At 38.8% G+C, this 18,388-nt stretch overlaps 1 protein-coding gene across 3 annotated transcripts in view; it reads right to left on the reverse strand.

Annotated features, from left to right (window-relative positions):
• The window catches only part of RBKS (ribokinase), a 108,693-nt gene that overhangs the window by 72,739 nt on the left and 17,566 nt on the right, over positions 1-18,388 (reverse strand). For all 3 annotated transcript variants that reach the window (XM_038006216.2, XM_073022887.1, XM_038006217.2), the window contains exon 2: positions 4,826-4,958. In XM_038006216.2, the coding sequence (XP_037862144.1) occupies positions 4,826-4,958 (133 nt within the window). The remainder of the gene's footprint in view (positions 1-4,825; positions 4,959-18,388) is intronic.

The following is an 18,388-nucleotide window of genomic DNA, read 5'->3' on the forward strand; positions in this document are numbered from 1 at the left end:
AATTAAAAAATTAGCTGGGTGTGGTGCTGCATGCCTATAGTCTCAGCTACTCTGGAGGCTGAGGTGGGAGGATTGCTTGAGCCCAGGAGTATGAGGCTGCAGTGAGTTTGAGGCTCCATAATACTACAGCCTAGGTAACCTGTCTCTGAAAAAAAAATGGCCTTTGGGCATGGTGGTGCACACCTGTAATCCCAGCACTTTGGGAGGCCAAGGCAGGCTGACTGCTTGAGCTCAGGAGTTTGAGACCAGCCTGGGCAACACAGTGAAACCTTGTCTCTACAAAAAATACAAAAATTAGCTGGGTATGGTGGCATGTGCCTGTAGTCACAGCTACTTGGGAGGCTGAGGTGGGAGGATCACCTGAGCCCGGGGAGGTTGAGGCTGCAGTGAGCCCAGATTGTACCACTGCACTCTAGCCTGGGCAACAGAGTGAGATCCTGTCTCAGAAAAAAATGAAGACCTTTAACACACAAAGTTAATGCTACAATCACTGTTATTAGGCCTGATTATATGAGGGTGGTGATAGGTTTGAGATAATCCAGTTATTTTCTCTCATTTCTACCATTTCTTCTTATACAAGGTGTATACTATTTGCTTGGTTATAGGATCATTTGTTTGAACATATGGCTGAGCATTCCAATCAACAGAGCCAACTACTTTTAGCTAGCTGTCTTTCAACAGAGTTCAGGAAAGGACAGATTTCACCTCATTATATATTACCTGGAAAGACCTGGTGACTAATTTTTGATCTCTGAAAATGAAAATCTCAATGCATGATCAGATGATTCTCCCACAGTAATCTAGCACGGAAGGTACTTTTTGGTTAAGGTGATGGATACTCTAATGCACTGCTTTTCAAGCTATCCATGGAGAAACATTGGCCTTGTTTTCCTTTTCTTGCTTTCAACCCATTGTGGACTATTTTATAAAATACAATAACAAGGAGATGAAAACAAAAAAGAGTCATACAAACTACAAGGCCTAATTTATTATTACTATTATATTCAACAGCTATGAAGTTATTCTGTCAAATTGCTATAAATGATCCTAACTGCTTACTCTCAGTTCCTGTACTGTTTGGACCAGTGACAATCTGCATGCAGCCTGGCACCAGTCTGAGGACTGGACTTTGAACAACACCGCCTTAATACACCGAGTTAGGAGGCCAGCAGGTCTTACCTTCCGGTTGGACCCTGCTGGTGGAAGCAGGATCTGGTCAAAACATGGTGCAATGAAGAAGCTGGCTGAAATGGAGGAAAGTGACCTCTAGTTGCTCTCACTGCTCATTAGCACAAGACGCTCCTACTGGACCCAGGATAGTTTACAAATGCCATGGCAATGGCCCAGAAGTTACCTTATATAGTTCTGAAAATTCCCCACCCTTTTTCCAAAAAGTTCTGCATAACCTACCTCTTAATTAGCATATAATTTAAAGTACATGTAAATATAGTTGCTAACAGTCCATACACTACCCTCTGGGCACCCAGCCTATGGGTTAGCCGTGCAGCACTGGTTCAGTCAAAGTGGCTTTTTCTTATCCTTGGCTCAGTCTTAAATTCTTGCCTGGGCAAAGCCAAGAAGGGCAGCCTGCATCAGTATCACCTCTGTCACAAAACTTCATGCTTGATGGTTCTGAAGGGAGAACAGATAGCTACCTGTATTAGAGAGTTTGATAGTCTCATATTTGAAGGAAGTAAGACAGGGTAATTTTTTGAAGGTGTTTCCAGTTTGCTGATTCCTGACCTGGGTCATTTGGGTTCATACCTGCTCATGGTTTCTGTGCTCATATTGGGCCACTGCATCTTGAGTTCCTTACTTGACCGTGGTCCTCTCCTGAACTGCCAATTTTTGATGTTTAGGAATAACTTCCTCCTCTTAACATTTGGCTTCGATGGAATGGAGCAGGAAACACTTAACTCAGGTGAAGTCTTAAGAAAGACGCCCTAATAGGCTCTTTGTCCTGGGAGGAAGACTTTCATATTATACAATATCTGCTGGGATTTTAAATCTGAAAATACCATCTCCATTTATCACTAGACTGTAGCTTTGGTCCATGACTCAGTTAAAAACTGACTAAATAACTTTTAAATACTTCAAATGTTTCATTATACATGTATCACTGTATAAATATTGAGGTAACTCATTTAATATTCTTTGTCACAATATCTTAACAAATATTTCTCCCTAGCTCAATATAAGAAGTTGGTTTGGGCCATCAGTCTTACTTCGTAAGAGCTTGAAGTTTAGTTTGTTATAGGTAGTAAGAGGTAAATAAATCTTGCAGAGAAAGCCATAGAAAATTTTTACCTGTTTTTCTTTTGCTCCATCTGTTCATTTTTATCTTGATAAATTTCATGGTTTTGGTTTCTACTTAGAACTTGTCATCTTTAAAAAACTGCTATAAAGCAAGTTTGACTAACTTGCTTAATAAAAATGTATTTCACAATGGATAAAATATGATTAATGGACAGAAATAACTTCTATTATAAAAATATACTATTTTCTTTTTAAGAAGTCTAAGAATATTGTGCAATTTGCTTCAGCTTTTAAATAATTCCATGTCTAAAGGTCCTGGGTTATCTAACCAAAGTTACCCTGGATATGTTTTAGCTGTAGTCATGTTTTTTGATCCTCTGCTATGCACTAAAATCCACTGCGGTGCTAAACATTAGATGACTAAATCAGGGGCATGGTAGATATATAGAACTTTCAAAATTGTACAGATGCTAACATAAACCGTCATATACAAATAGTACTTTTGCTTTAATCAACCTCCTAACTGGAATATTTCCCAAAATACAGCCCCCTGCTTCTATTCCTCTCCCATCCACTCATATGGTTTTAGGATTCATTTCCCAAGTTCAGTTCCATAATTCAAATATTTCTCTTTGTCATTTCTTTCTTTACCTCAAATTCAACAGACCTAAAATAAAATCAATTTCATAATCTTAGGCTTGGAAGAGATCCCAGGGGACATCCAATCTTGACTTTAATGGCTACATAAATAGCTTCTATAAAGCTTCCAAGAGGGAGGGGTTCTCTAATCTCTCCTTTAATGTCTCCAGCTCTAGGAACTCCCCTCATTCAGGAAGCCATTTTGAGTACATAGCTTCCAATGCCAATTCTACGTCCAGGTTTTCCTACACAGGAAATTATATCATCTTCTTTCCAGTTCCTAGGTCCTCTTAATTAAGTCAGCACCATCTGATCACTCTCCAAACATTCCACAGCTAATCAGGTACGAGATGGGTCAGGCCTAAGTTTTTAATCAGTCCCCTCTCACAACCCCATAATTCCTGGGACATAATTAGTTGCTGATTAATTACAATGATATTTTAAATCTATCAAGAGCTCAGTCTTAGCGAAAGAGGGTTTCTTACTTTGAATCTTATGCTTCACGTGATGTTTTTGACCCAATAGCCATGTGAAAATTATGTTAATCATAGGTTAGAAATAAAATTACAGTTCACTAGCAGATGAAGTGATAATTGTATAGTTTATACATCATTTAAAACTCCTGTGGAGAGAAAAGTGCTGACTGCAATGAAAAATGACATTTTGAGGATTTTTGGTAAAATCTATATAGTTCACAGGAGAAAGCTCATTCTTTTAAGTTCCTTGTATTTTTCTTGCCCTTTAATAATGTGCAGACCCAGCCTAGCTTTCCCTAAAAATCAAACAAACACAATCATCTACCTTTCCTGTTATACTAATGCTATAATGCTAGCACCTTAAAATTTCATGAAAAATGAAAAATGTAGACTTTTGGCAGCCCATTTAATTTATTTCCAAATTATTTCAGTAGCATGGATAAAAATAGGAGTACTGGATGTTACAATATCATATCTCTACATACATGAAAACAAAACAATGCCAAAAGATCAGTTATGTGCAGTTCATTAAGGCCAAGATTCTTTTCAGGTCTAAGATACAGCATTAGAAGAAAATGACTTAGAGATGAGTAAATCACCAGTTATTACACGAAGTTTCCAAAAGCTGTGTTGCTGCAGTGAAACCTGCTAAAAACAGGTTGACTCATGCTGTTGTTTAGAAGCTGGATGACAGAAACCCACTGGAGTAGGCTAATTTCCCTCACTTCTCACACCCCAGTTATAAACTCATTACATTCAGGGAATGTAGCATTAAGTTATTTGAGAACTGCTACTTCCCAGAGGATGTAATGAGGTAGACATTAATATAAAGGACAAGGGAGACTACTCTCTCTTATTTAGATCTTTAAAAACAATAAACTTCCATGAGAACTGAAAGCAGGCACTCAAGTAGACGTATATGCATGTTGGTAGCAATGCTATTCATAAGAGTCAAATGGTGGAAACAGCCCAAGCATCCATCAATCCATTCATTGATGAACAAAAAAATTGTGGTATATCCATACAATGGAATATTATTCAACCATAAAAAGGAAGGAAATACTGATATATGCTACAACTTTGTACCTCAAAAACAGTATGCTAAGTGAAAGAAGCCAGGTACAAAATGTCACATAATATATATTCCATTTACATGAAATGTCCAGAACAGATAAATCCATAGAGACAGAATGAAGACTGGTGGTTCCCAGGGCCTTAAAGGGAAGACAGAATGAGAAGGAACTGCTTAAGGGGTAAGGGATTTTGTTTTGGAATGATAGTAAAGTTCTGCAACAAGACAGAAGTGGTGGTTGAATGTATTAAATGCCACTCTACGTTTTATAAGCTGCTGAATTGTTCACTTTAAAATGGTTGAAAAAAATAAAAACAATGAACTCCAGTCTTAAAACCAGATTCTTACCTCTAGAATCCTCTCCACTATACTTTATACTTACCTTGCACACCATGGATGTCGTCGCTCCAAGTCGAGCAGCTTGGACACACTGGTTGGCACCTTTCCCTCCAAAGCCAATAAAAAACTTATGTCCGTGGATGGTTTCTCCAGTTTTTGGCAAACGAGAAGTAAGACTATTGTAATTTAAAAAGAGAAGAAAAAAGGCATATTGGTAACTGTAATCAATTTAAGTTCTTTAGAAGAGAGGGAAGGCTATATGGTAGAGCTCTAAATAGTCTTAACACTTAGAATTACGAGCAGAAGCAAGGAAGATTGTTTCTTCCTTTAGGATGACATTTAGTAGTTTGCATCACTATCAAGAATGAGTCTCTTTGACAGAATTCCTCTCTGTCTCCTAGAGCCCACTACTGTGGCTAGTGTACTGCATCAGGGTTATTCATGAATACCTTTCCTTCATATTCCCTTTCCTAATGCCAGCGCAGAACTTTATTCACAGTGGGATTTAATAAATGGGATGAAATTAATGTATATTTCTATATGGATTTATCTGGTTACTTTAATAAGAAGCAGGAAGTGTATCAGGATTCTGATAATCAAGTACAGGACCTAAGGAGAGAGGGAAGTTACAATTCCAGGTACTAAAGAATCTTTTTTGTTTACTAAGGGGTAGAGTAAGAGTGGGGTGTTCAGACAGCAGGATCAGGTTTTAGTCTTAGGCCATCCTGCATACCACATCATTTCATGCGCTCACTCAAAAAGAGCATCTATTTTAAAAAAGGAACCCTAAAGAGCTAAGTTATTTTTAAATTTTTATTATGGAAAGTTTCAAACCTATAAAAGTAGAGAAAGTAGCATATTGACTTCCCTTACCCTCATTCACCTACCATCCAGATTTAATAATTTAATAATTATCATCTCATAGCCAATCTTGTTTGAGTCAATACCTTTATCAGTTTCTCCAAGAGGTAAGAATTTTTACCATAATGCTATTATTGCCTAATGATGATAGTATTAAGTGAGGCAAAAATAAAAGGTTTGATCCAGGGTATGATTTTTATATTTCATATTATTAAAGATGGACGGTATGAAGAAATGAAATATTTGAAGGATGGAAGGAAATGATTGACTTTAAAATGAAAGAGGTGTTCTGGGGAGTTCTAGGGCAAGTTAAGAAGATGGGCGCAGGTGGCACAAACATTGGTTAGTTGGCCACAAAGAAGTGGGCCAAGGGCCAGAGGGAGAGATAAAAAGAGGGTAGGTGTGACCATAAAAGGTTAATTAGCTTTAGATAGGAAAGAAAGGTAAAGAAGTAAGTTCACAATAGTAAGGCCACTGAGAACCTATGCTGCTTTTACAGGTTAGAAATCTATATTAATTTCCCACATAGATTGTGATCTACCTGAAGCCAGTATCTTATATTAGAACAAAGCAATGCCAATTCCTATAGGTCCCTAACAGCCAGTTTGCAAGGGGATGACTTATAACTGATGCTAAGAACACACGATTGTTTCAATAAGGACCAAGCTCAACCTGTTAACCTCCCTTATATAGCTCTAAAAGTGTCAATAAATTGAGCTGAACTACTCCATTCCCTTGCAGTACACTGTCAAATATGGTTGAGATTCAAAAGAGCCTCATCAATAATTTGAAAACATCCCACTCCTCCCCTTTAAATTCTATTTTTATCTTGGATTCTAAATGCATTTATAGTACTGATGAAAAAAATATACATCTAGAAGGTTCACTTCTGAAAAAGGTACTCAATCAAGAGAAAAATGGTTTTAATGTAATGTTATTATCCTGTCATTTAATTTAGCAATGACAAGTGATGATGAGATTTTGATTTGCATTAGAAATCTTAAACATTTTAGGATTCTGTTATGAACAGGCAATGATGAGTAATCTGTGTGATTGAGTAACTATGTGAATTCTTGGCTTACTGATGCTGCTACAAACAACACTCACAGCAACCTTAAAAAGAAAAAATATCCCATGTGGCTAAAAACAGGCCAAATAACTTGATTAGTAAGACTGTCACTAAAGAAACTTACGATTTCCAGTATATTTATACTTAGATCTGGGTTACAATTCACTGGTTTGAATCAAGTGTAATTTTTATTATTGACATGAGAATTCATTTAAAAATCACCAGATGATTACTGGGATGCATATGTATGTGGGGGAAGGGCAAAATCATGGGTACGGTAGGTGTGTTTGATGTGGGAGCAGATGGCTGGGATTTAAACTCATTTCTAAACAACTTCTATTAACACAAGCACTGTATTAATTCAGTGATCACTGAAATTCTTCACTCTTGGTATTTTGCTAATTTCTCCTCTTTTTCTTCTGCATCCTTCCCCTACTCTTGTCTTTCTTCCCTCAACTGTAGACTTTCCCTGCATGAGGACAGGGACCAAGTATGTCATGTTCTCCATTTTATGCATTGTGTCTGTCACTTGACAAGAAGTTAACAGATATTTGCTAATTGAACAGATTTTTGTAAGACTCTCCCTTTGTCTCTCCCTCTCGTCTCTTTTTTTTTTTTTTTTTCCCAAACGGAGTCTCTCTCTGTCACCAAGGCTGGAGTACAGTGGCACAATCTCGGCTCACTGCAACCTCCACCTCCTCGGTTCAAGTGATTCTCCTGCCTCAGCCTCGTGAGTAGCTGGGATTACAGGGATGCGCCACCAGGCAAGGCTAATTTTTGTATTTTGGGTAGAGAGGGGGTTTCACCATGTTGGCCAGGCTGGTCTCGAACTTCTAGCCTCAAGTGATCTACCTGCCTTACCCTCCCAAAGTGCTGGGGTTACAGGCATGAGCCACAGCACCCAGCCTCCCTCTGTCTCTTTTCTGTGTCTCCCCAATATAGCATCTATTACTGTTCTGAAATGAGGATGTGGAGGTGTAGATTAGGGAAGCAGGGGGAGACTGGCAGGGATGACTGGGCAACTATCTGACAATGACAACTTCATATTTTACCAGATCTTGCCCATTGCATTCCCAGTATCAGCAGCATTCCTCTTCCATAAGCAAGAACTGTCACTAGAAGTGATACATTCCTTCATTCATGCACTAATTCAACAAATGTTAATCATTGTGTCCTGATGTACCTCCAAGGCAAAATCAACTTGTTGACAATAGCATGAAACCTAACCCTGATGCAAGTAATACACGAGTGAAGAAAATATGTCACGGAATAAGGAGATTAGTACGTTTGATTCTTTTTTTTTTTTTTTTTTTGAGGTGGAGTCTCACTCTGTCTCCCAGGCGCAAGTGCAGTGGTGTTATCTGGGCTCATTGTAACCTCTGCCTCCTGGGTTCAAACGATTTCCCTGCCTCAGCCTCTCGAGTAGCTAAAATTACAGGCACGCACCACTATGCCCAGCTAATATTTTTTGCATTTTTAGTAGAGATGGGGTTTCACCATATTGGCCAGGCTGGTCTTGAACTCCTGATCCACCTGCTTCAGCCTCCCAAAGAGCTGGGATTACAGGCCTGCCCCATGGCGCCTGGCCTGATTTATTTTTTTTTTTTGAGACAGTCTGCTCTGCTGCTGAGGCTGGAGTGCAACACAAAAATGGCTCACTGCAGCCTCAACTTCCTTGGCTCAGATGATCCTCCCAACTCAGCCTCCTAGACAGCTGGGATCAACAGGTGCACACCACCACCTCCGGCTAATTTTTTGTATTTTTTTGTAGGATGGGGTTTTGCCATGTTGCCCAGGCTGGTCTCAAACTTTTGGGCTCACGCGATCCTCCTGCCTTGGCCTCCCAAAGTGTAGGGATTGCATGTGTGAGCCACCGTGCCTGGCTGATTTATGTTTTTTAAAAGGAAAATGATGGCCGGGCGTGGTGGCTCACACCTGTACTCCCAGCACTTTGGAAGGCCGAGATGGGCGAATCACGAGGTCAGATGATTAAGACCATCCTGGCTAACACGGTGAAACCCTGTCTCTACTAAAAATACAAAAAAACTAGCCGGGCGAGGTGGCGGGCACCTGTAATCCCAGCTACTTGGGAGGCTGAGGCAGGAGAATGGTGTGAACCCGGGAGGCGGAGCTTGCAGTGAGCTGAGATCTGGCCACTGCACTCCAGCCTGGGTGACTGAGCAAGACTCCGTCTCAAAAAAATAATAATAATAAAATAAAAAAAAAATAAAAAAAAAAGGAAAAAGATATATGTATATGTTCTCCCATGATATGTACATGCATAAAAAGTGAAAAGTTAAATGACAGGTATTCACAAAGAAAGGTGGGGACTAAAAGTTCGTGTTTTACTTTATATTCTTATATACATAAATACATATGACAAGAATATTTCAGCGTATTATACGATACCACTTGTCACTACTTCAGATTCATGTGGCCTCTGCCTCATTTACTAGCCACCAGTTCTTCATGGGCACTAGCTGGCTTCTTGCAGGTGTCACCTAACAGAGCCTTACTGAATGCTGCTGTCATCCCACCCCTGGGCTTCTGTCTCTTCAGACCGTCCTGAAGGACTAAGCAGCCAGTGGTCAACTTGCAAATGTCAAATACCTTTGTATACGCTCTTCCTTCTTCCCTGTCCCCTGCTCTTGACTCCTGGGTTATGGTGCTAACTGAGTATGTGCACTTAAGCCTCTGTCTTATGCTCCAGTTTCTGTTAAACCCAGACTAAGACAGTTTACGGCTGATTTAATTTTTTTTAAAGTAAATAAACTGAAGAGTGGAGAGAGCAACTAGAAAGTTAGTTACAAACAGGCAGAAGCATTTCTGAATTATAAATCCTAATTTACTTTGAATTAGACTTTCCTATCTTTCTTCCTTATTGAAATCATGAAATTATGCTCAGGTTCAAGAAAGCATCTGCACAAAGCACTGTCTCCTGGGATGAAAGCATTACTATGATTTGTTCTAATTTTAAAAAAAGAGGTTTAACAGAGTGTCAAAGACAGAAAAATTAAATTGCTCAAATTAAAAAGAAAAGGAAACAGTATTACTAGAAATACGTTGTTACTACCATTTAAAGGTAAAAACAGTGTAAATTTCTGAATGAGGGAGAAAACCTGAACAGAGAAAACCATGCCTAAGAAATATATTTGAATTTAAAACAAATGCATAGCTTTTAAAATGCCACAATTGTCTTTAGGTTGGATTGAAAGGAACAGTGATAAATGTTCATACATGGCCCCAGTCTTCCCTGCCATGAGAGGCCACGTGGTTAGAGCCTGGGTGTGCCAGGCAGGAGGCCTGAGCCACTTACTGATTGTATTACTTTTGACAGCTTTTCCCTCTTTGAACCAGCTTCTTCTCTTGCAAAACAGGTTTAATAATACTTGTCAACTCCTTAAATGCCTGGGTTTTGTGCTCTGAGTTAATTCACTGACAGGTGTTACCAGAACAACTTATCAATTGCTCTTAACTTCGTGACAATGATGTGGTTTTTACAGATTCTCAGAGATTATTCAAACCAAAGGAAGGAATGACCCGGTTATATGGGGATGAGATGTCTTTCAACCAAAGAGGTCACACTAATATTGGCTTCAGCCAAAAGTCACCAAATGTGTTGCCTTTTGGCTTTTGCATTGATCTTTTCTCCTTTTGGCTGCAAGCTTCTGACAACAGAAGCCTCTGTAACAGGAGATTGTACTGTTAGTTATTACCTAATTAAAATTCATTACGCTAATTTATTATTCTTACTGCCTGTATCTTCAACCATATCTGTTCTTCTCGGCATTTGTATATGCCACATTTAAAAGGCTGAGAGTAATTTCAAAATCAAGTTAGTGACATCTATTTCTACCTCTGTAAAAAAAAATTCCCAACTAAAAATTCATTCTATGTTCCCTAACCCTTCATTTGGAGACATATATGTTATTTATTTAAGGTAATGAAACATAAATTATGCTTTATACAGTTTTTAACTGATCTTGATTTCTAACCCATATCTTTTTATTTAAGAGACAGGTTCTTGCTCTGTTGCCCAGGCTGAAGTGCAGTGGTATAATCACAGCTCACTGTAATCTCGAACTCTTGGGCTCAAACGATCCTCCTGCCTTGGCCTTCTGATTAGCTGGGACTATAGGGGCACACAACCATGCCCAACTAATTTTTTGTTGTTGTTGTAGAAATGGGGTCTCGCTATGTTGCCCATGCTACTCTTGAACTCCTGGTCTCAAGCAATCCTCCCGCCTTGGCCTCCCAAAGCACTGAGATTACAGGCATGAAACTCTTATCTTTTCCTAGCTAAAATGTCTGTGACAAAAATGTCATTTTGTCTGAAGATGCAGCTACTCTGGAATTTGTACAGTGGACAAACAACACTCTAGCCAGAAGTGACCAGTCTTTCAGAGTGTCATATCCTTGACCCCTATCTACTTAAAATTTACGTATGTGTGAAAAAGTGTACCAGGCAATGAGAGAGACAATAAAGATTAGTACATTATGGTATTCTCCCATGTTACAGTCTTACAGGGCTGACTTCATTCACATCTCTGCTCAAAGGTTACCTCTTCAGAGAGGACTTCCCAGACCACCTTATAGGAGACACTCCCTTCTTGATATAATTTTTAAGTATTGACTTATTTATTCTGACAAAAACAAACAAACAAACAAAAAACAAAAACCACCAGGTTTTTGAATCAGAGAGTATTTACATACTTATACTTTAGTTCTAACAGTCCCCCACAAGGTTACGTGATAAGAATAACTCCCCAGTAATGAAATTTGGAGCCTATGTAGGACTTTTCACACACAGCTGCTGCTCCTTCTCCCCTCTGGGGTGGGGGAAGAAGCAGCTTGCATCACCTGCACATGACCTACTGACCTTTGCTTTGTAAACAAATCATCTCAGGGGGAGAAGGGGAGGGTCTCTAGGTTTACAACCCCTAGCATGAAAACAAATTATCTTGGGGAGAAGTCTCTGAATCTCTCCACACGTCTTTAACTTCCAAGGCTTGTTTGCCATTCAAACATTCTTTAGGCTGGGTACAGTGGCTCATGCCTGTAATCCCAGCACTTTGGGAGGCCAAGGCGGGTGGATCACGAGGTCAGGAGATCAAGACCATTCTGGCTAACACGGTGAAACCTTGTTTCTACTAAAAACACAAAAAATTAGCCAGGCATGGTGGCGGGTGCCTGTAGTCCCAGTTACTCGAGAGGCTGAGGCAGGAGAAAGGTGTGAACCTGGGAGGCGGAGGTTGCAGTGAGCCGAGGTCGCGCCACTGCACTCCAGCCTGGGCGACAGAGCGAGACTCCTTCTCAAACAAACAAAAAACATTCTTTAACCCGGTGCCAGAAATCTTTGCTCAGAAAGTCCTGATCATGCAGAAAGATGAAAACATTCATGAAGCATTACTTCCCAACAATTTTCTTCATAGCAATATCACTACATGACATTACAGTACTTATTTCCTTCTTCTTTTCCTGCTTTCTTTTAGATTAACTGTATTCCATTTCATGTTCCCTGTTTGTGTGTTATAGTCTACCTTCTCCTCCTCCTCCTCCTCCTTTTTTTTTTCTGTAGAGACAAATCTCAGTAAGTTGCCCAGGGCTGGTCTCGAACGCCTGGCCTAAACTGAGTCTCCTACGTTGGCCTCTCAAAGTGTTGGGAATACAGGCATAAGTCACCATGCCTGGCTGATTTCCACCCCCCCATTATTTTAAAAGTGGTTGATCTAGTGTTTAGAATACGCATCTTAAACCGATCACTTTATTTTCAAACAGTACCATACCACTTTACTTAAAAATGTAATCTACTTTACGTATTCTTCCATTTCCTCTTTCTAACCTTTGTGCTACTGTCACACATTTTACTTCCACATGATGTAAACCTCACAATACTATGTTACTACTTTATTAATTTAAAATGTCAATTGCCTTTTAAAGAAATTAGGAAGTGAAGAAAAAGTCTTTGTATTTACCCATATATTTACCATTTCTGGGGGTCTTCATTCCTTTGGACGGATCTGAGTTTCCATTTGGAATCATTTTGGTTCCACCCAAAGGAACTTCCTTTAACATTTATTATAGTGTGAGTTTTCTGGTGATAAATTCTTTTATTTTCCTAAAAAGTCTTTAGGAAGTCTTTATCTTTCCCCTTTATATTAGAAAGATATAGAATTCCATGTTGACAGTTTATTTTTCAAGCACTTTAAAGATTTTATTTTCTTCTGACTTACATCTTGTTTCTGACAGGAAGTCTGCAGTCAATCTTCGTTCATCTATATGTAACGTGTGTCTTTTTTTTCTTAACCTCTGGGTACTTTTAAGAGTTTCTGTTTATAACTGATTTGCAGGAATCTGATCACAATGTGCTCTGATGTGGTTTGTGTCATGCTCATCTTGCTGGATGTTCATTGTTTGCATAGTTTGCAACAAGTTTAAAAAATTTTAGTCATTATTTCTTCAAATGCTTTTAGTGCCTCTCTGCTTCTCTCCCCTTTTATTCTTAAGACTCCAATGACATATATGGTAGACTGTTCCACAGGTCACAGACACTGTGCATTTTTTTCTCTGTTGCTTCAGTTGAGATAATATCTTTTACTAGTTTTTCAAGTTCACTTATCCTTTCTTCTGTCATGTTCACCCTATTAGGCTCATCCAGTGAATTTTTTATTTCAGATATTGTATTTTTCATTTTATAGACCTCTAATTAGGTTCATTCATATATCTTCCATTTTTCTTGTGTTCATCTTTTTCTTTAAATCACTGAGCACATTTGTAACACGACTTTTAAAATCCCTTTCTGGCTGGGCGTGGTTGCTCATGCCTGTAATCCTAGCACTTTAAGAGGCTGAGGTGGGAGGACTGTTTGAGCGCACGAGTTTGAGACTAGCCTGGGCAACACAGTGAGACCTTGTCTTTACAAATAATTTAAAAATTAGCTGGGTATGGTGGCGTGCACCTGTGGTCACAGCTACTCGGGAGGCTGAGGTAGAAGGATTGCTTGTGCCTAGGAGGTTGAGGCTGCAGTGAGCTCTGATTGCACCACTGCATTCTAGCCTGAGTGACAGAGTAAGACCCTGTCTCCAAAAAAAAAAAAGGCCTTTTTGCTAATTCCACCATCCCTGTTTTTCTGTGTTTACTTTGAGTGAGTGGTTTTTCTCCCCACTCTTGGTTATAGATCACATTTTCCTGATTCTTTGCATGTCTAGTGATCTCTGGATGCTCACTAGTTATTCCAACATGGGCAGAAATAAATATTTTTGAATGAATGGTCTACAGCTTAAAAGACATTATATAGAAAGTTGAGATGACAGATGCCTAATAAATAATACAGATAAATAATATAGAGATGACAGGTACATAATAAATAATACAATGGGGTGAGAGCAGGGCAAAAGTGCTATGTACGACAGAAGCCCAAGGGAAAAAGTAAGCCAGTTATGAAATTTCCAAATTGGAAATGAAGTTATGTGACGGGAGTCTTTATAAACTTAGTTGGGAATATGGTCAGAAAAGTGGGGACAAAAAGGGGCACATCCTTTTTATTCTTCCAGTATGGCATGGAGGGCTGAGTATACAAGGTGTTGGGAGAGGCTTATCACTCAAAACATTAAACATACACATAAAAATTAAAATACCACCTAAGCTCAGCAAATCTTTTTGGATAATTATATATACATCTCCTTACTTCCAGCTGAGAACAGTCCTAGAGGAAGAAAAAAGGTTGGATAGGGAGGTGGAGAATGAGCTAATTTTGGAATTAGAGATTGCAAGAGGCAAGGGCAGGCAAAATGTATATGTATGTACAGGGGATTAGGAAGTGGGGATTGGACAACTATTGCCATTTTGGATGGCAAAAAGTATGTGTACAAGAACTGGAAAGTGGGAAAACCAGAATGCTGAAAAACAGAGCAGAAAGGGTTTGGTGGAACAAAGTCATTTGTCAAAAGTTCCTGATGACTTGCTTTTAAATTCACTGAAGACAAGAAAAGTATGCGTTTGTAAAATAATAAAAATGACAGTGACAAATAACTACAAAATCAATATTTTATTTTGTATTTTGCCAATTAATTATAGTAAATTTTAAATTCTAGAATGACTTCTGTCACTACATTATAATTATCTGGGTTACATCTTTTTGCCATCTGTTCGTGTAGTTTAAAGAAATAAAAACAGATTTTAATTTTATCCTAAGCAAAATACAATTAGAAGGATAAATCAGAATAAGAAAAAATAATGTAATCTGGAATCAATTATTAAATTTTAATTTATCTACTGTTTTTGGTGATCATGTATAATCAATAACTCATGTTATTTTGAGCTTAACAGGCATTATCATCAGTTTTAGGGAGAAAGTGAGAATTCAAAAAGTATTGGCTTATCAAAAAAACACATAGTTGTTAGGGGTTGAGTGAATTTTTAATTCAGCTATTCTGACTCCATTGCTATAGTTTTTAACCACAATATGCTACTTTCTTTGACAACTGGTATTCTTTCAATTTTGACTATAATGTTGGATATTCAATAGATAAAACACACAAATATTTACTTAACAGTCATTTATATAAGAGCATAAGAAACAATAATTCTATACTAAAAACGACCTATATTTCATCCCTTTCCACCACTTCTTGTTTTGAGTGTGTCACTAGGTGACGTTACAGAGGAAAGAATGGTGGCTTTCCCAGTGGTCTCTTGACACTGTTCATTCTTAAAATCTTACTTATATTTCAAATATCTTTGCACAGCCTATTCTGTATGCCTGAAGGTTCTTTCCTTTGCTTCTTAGTTGAGCTAATCCATTCAAATCCTTTAAAATTCAACTCAGACAATCATCTCCTTTGGGGGTCCTAATATAGTAAGTCCAATTGAAATAATACATTAATAATGGCAGATATTTCCAGAGGACTTATTATATGATAAATACTGCACTAAACACTTTATAACTATCAATTCACTTAACCATTACAATAATCCCATGAGAAAGTTATTATTATTTTCATCCTATTTCACAGATAAGGAGAATGAAAATCAGAGAGATTACAAAACATATCCATGTTCACCCAGTAGAAGATGGCAGGGCCAGGATTCAAAGCAAGGTTGATCTGACTCCAAAACTTACAAGATATTATCCAGAAATGTACCTAAAGCCTTTGGACTGATTTATATTTTAGGATTTTATAATTTATTGTGTAATTTTTATTTAATAGTAATTATACTTCTGAAGAACGTTGGTGTTCTACAAGCTCAACTAAGATGCTGAGATGGAAAGGTCAAATAATGGTGCTCCTTTCCTACTTAATTCAGAAGGCATTAAGTGAATGGACACAATGTTATCAAATTTAACTTTTCTTCTTAAACCCCTGAGTGCAGTATTCTTTATGTAACCTATAGTCTAGCAGAAGAGAGCACACAATTTCATGGGAAGTATGAATATAGTTAACTGAAGTTTAATGTTCTGTGGTATTGCACAAAAAGCATGACTGACTTGTGCTCTACAGCAGTGGCCCCCAATCTTTTTGGCACCAGGGACCGGTTTTGTGGAAGACAATTTTTCCATGGATCAGGGGGAGGAAATGGTTTTGGGATGATCCAAGCACATTCCATTTATTGTGCACTTTATTTCTATTATTGTTACAATGTAATATATAATGGAATAATTATACAACTCATCATAATGTTGAATCAGTAGGAGCCCTAAATTTGTTTTCCTGCAACTAGACGGTCCCATCTGGAGGTGATGGGAGACAGTGATGCCTGAAGTGTGTTGTTTATGTCCAGTCTACTCCATAATCTCATTTTGGTTGCTGTTACTGCAGAAAACCCTGCTCACAAAGATAGGATGTTGGAAATGGAAGCAAGCTTTTCAGGGCTTTTGGGGCAATCTCTGGATATTCTGCCTTGACTTCAATCTGGACTGTATGAAGATTTGAAGCTGTTTCAACATACTTTTAAGGCCACCGTCATTTGCGATTTCAAGCAGTTGGTCCTCCTCTAGCACGGACAAAGTCGATTCACCTTGGCTTATCCACAAATGGGTTGTGGATCCATTCCTTCCCAGTTTGGGGGGTCTTTTGTGGTTGGGAAGTAATGCTCAAACTCCTTTGAAAGCTGAGATATGTGATCATGCACCAGCTGGGGGAAAGAAGGCCCTGGCTCAGTCTCTTTCAAAATCTCTGCTAATGTCTGAAACATGTCAGAAATTCCAGTGTTCACTTGTCACCCCCATAATTCCAGTTTGGTTTTGAATGCGGCCCCTTTATCTGACAACTCGAACACAGTCATTGTTCTCCCTGAAGTGACAGATTGAGTTCGTTGAGCAGGTTGAATATGTCACACAAGGAAGCAAGGTTTGCAACCCATTCTGTGGCACTGAAATGTGCTGCCAGTGGTGACTGTTTTTCTCAAAGAAATCTCTGGAGTGGCTCTTGTAACTCAAAAACTCTGATCAGTGACCTACCTTTAGAAAGCCATCTCACTTCTGTGTATAAGAGAAGACGTGTGCACTGCGCCCACCTCCTCATAGAGCTGTGCGAAGGAGACGTGAGTTAAGAGCATGTACTTTAATGTGGCTGATAATTTTAATCACATCCTGCAAAATGCTGTTAAGTTCAGGTGACATTTTTTGGCTATCCAGCATTTCTCTATGGATGACATGGTGTGTGGACCCACATTCAGAAGCAACCTCTTTGATCTGAGTAGTGAAACCAGAAAGCTGTCCAGCCATGGCAGCCACTCTGTCCACGCATATACTCACACAAAATGACCTGTTCAGTTTTCCTGACATGTAATTATTCAAAGACTTGAACAGTTCTGCAGCTGTGGTGTTGGCTGGCAACAAAACTGCACATAACATATCCTCATGCACATCCTCCTGAAAAATACATTACACAAAACAAGCATTGTTGCCTTGTTGTCAACAGCGGTAGACTCATCAACCTGGACTGCGTACCACAGTGACTCATTAATCCACTCTAGCAATTGTGCCTCAATGTCCTCTGCTATTTCATCAGTTTGTCTAGTTATGGTGCCAGCTGAATGAGGAACTTGTGCCACCTTTTGAACTGCAGCCTCTCCTAAAAGTTCATGACAAATGTCTTTAGCAGCAGGCAAGGTCAACTCTTCACCAACAGTAAAGGACTTCTTAGCTTTAGCGATGCGTTTAGCCACTAACAATGATACTGTCAGTACAGACACATTTGATGAAGCTGTGGCCTTCAATGATTGCTTCTGTTCTTCCCGTTCACTTTTTTTTTTTTTTTTTTTTTAAACTCCAAAGGCTTGTCTTTTAATGCGCAGTGCTTGGTCTCCATGTAGCAAAGCAGTTTTTAAGGTTTCATGGCTTCGCTGGATAGCCAGTTACCACATATTATACAAAGCAGGTTTGGAGAATGTGAAATCACCTATTGCAATGCACCTGTAATTTAAATAGGACTCTTCGTATTTTCTTTTAAATGCAGCTTTCATTTTGTTGCCAGTCTTAAAGTCTTCTGCTGTCTCATCACTGGGTCTTTCCCCCCTTTTCAAAGAAGCTCTCCAGTGACGTTTATTTTGTACTCATTTTGGCTAGGATTAGCTCATTGGCTTACCAAAACTGTGACTGAGACAAGTGTGCAGCGTGAGAAAGAGGCATGGTAAATAAAATAATGGGTGGGCCATGTGTGGGCTAAAATAACT

This window comes from Chlorocebus sabaeus, chromosome 14, assembly GCF_047675955.1.
Source record: "Chlorocebus sabaeus isolate Y175 chromosome 14, mChlSab1.0.hap1, whole genome shotgun sequence".
Lineage (NCBI taxonomy): Eukaryota > Metazoa > Chordata > Mammalia > Primates > Cercopithecidae > Chlorocebus > Chlorocebus sabaeus.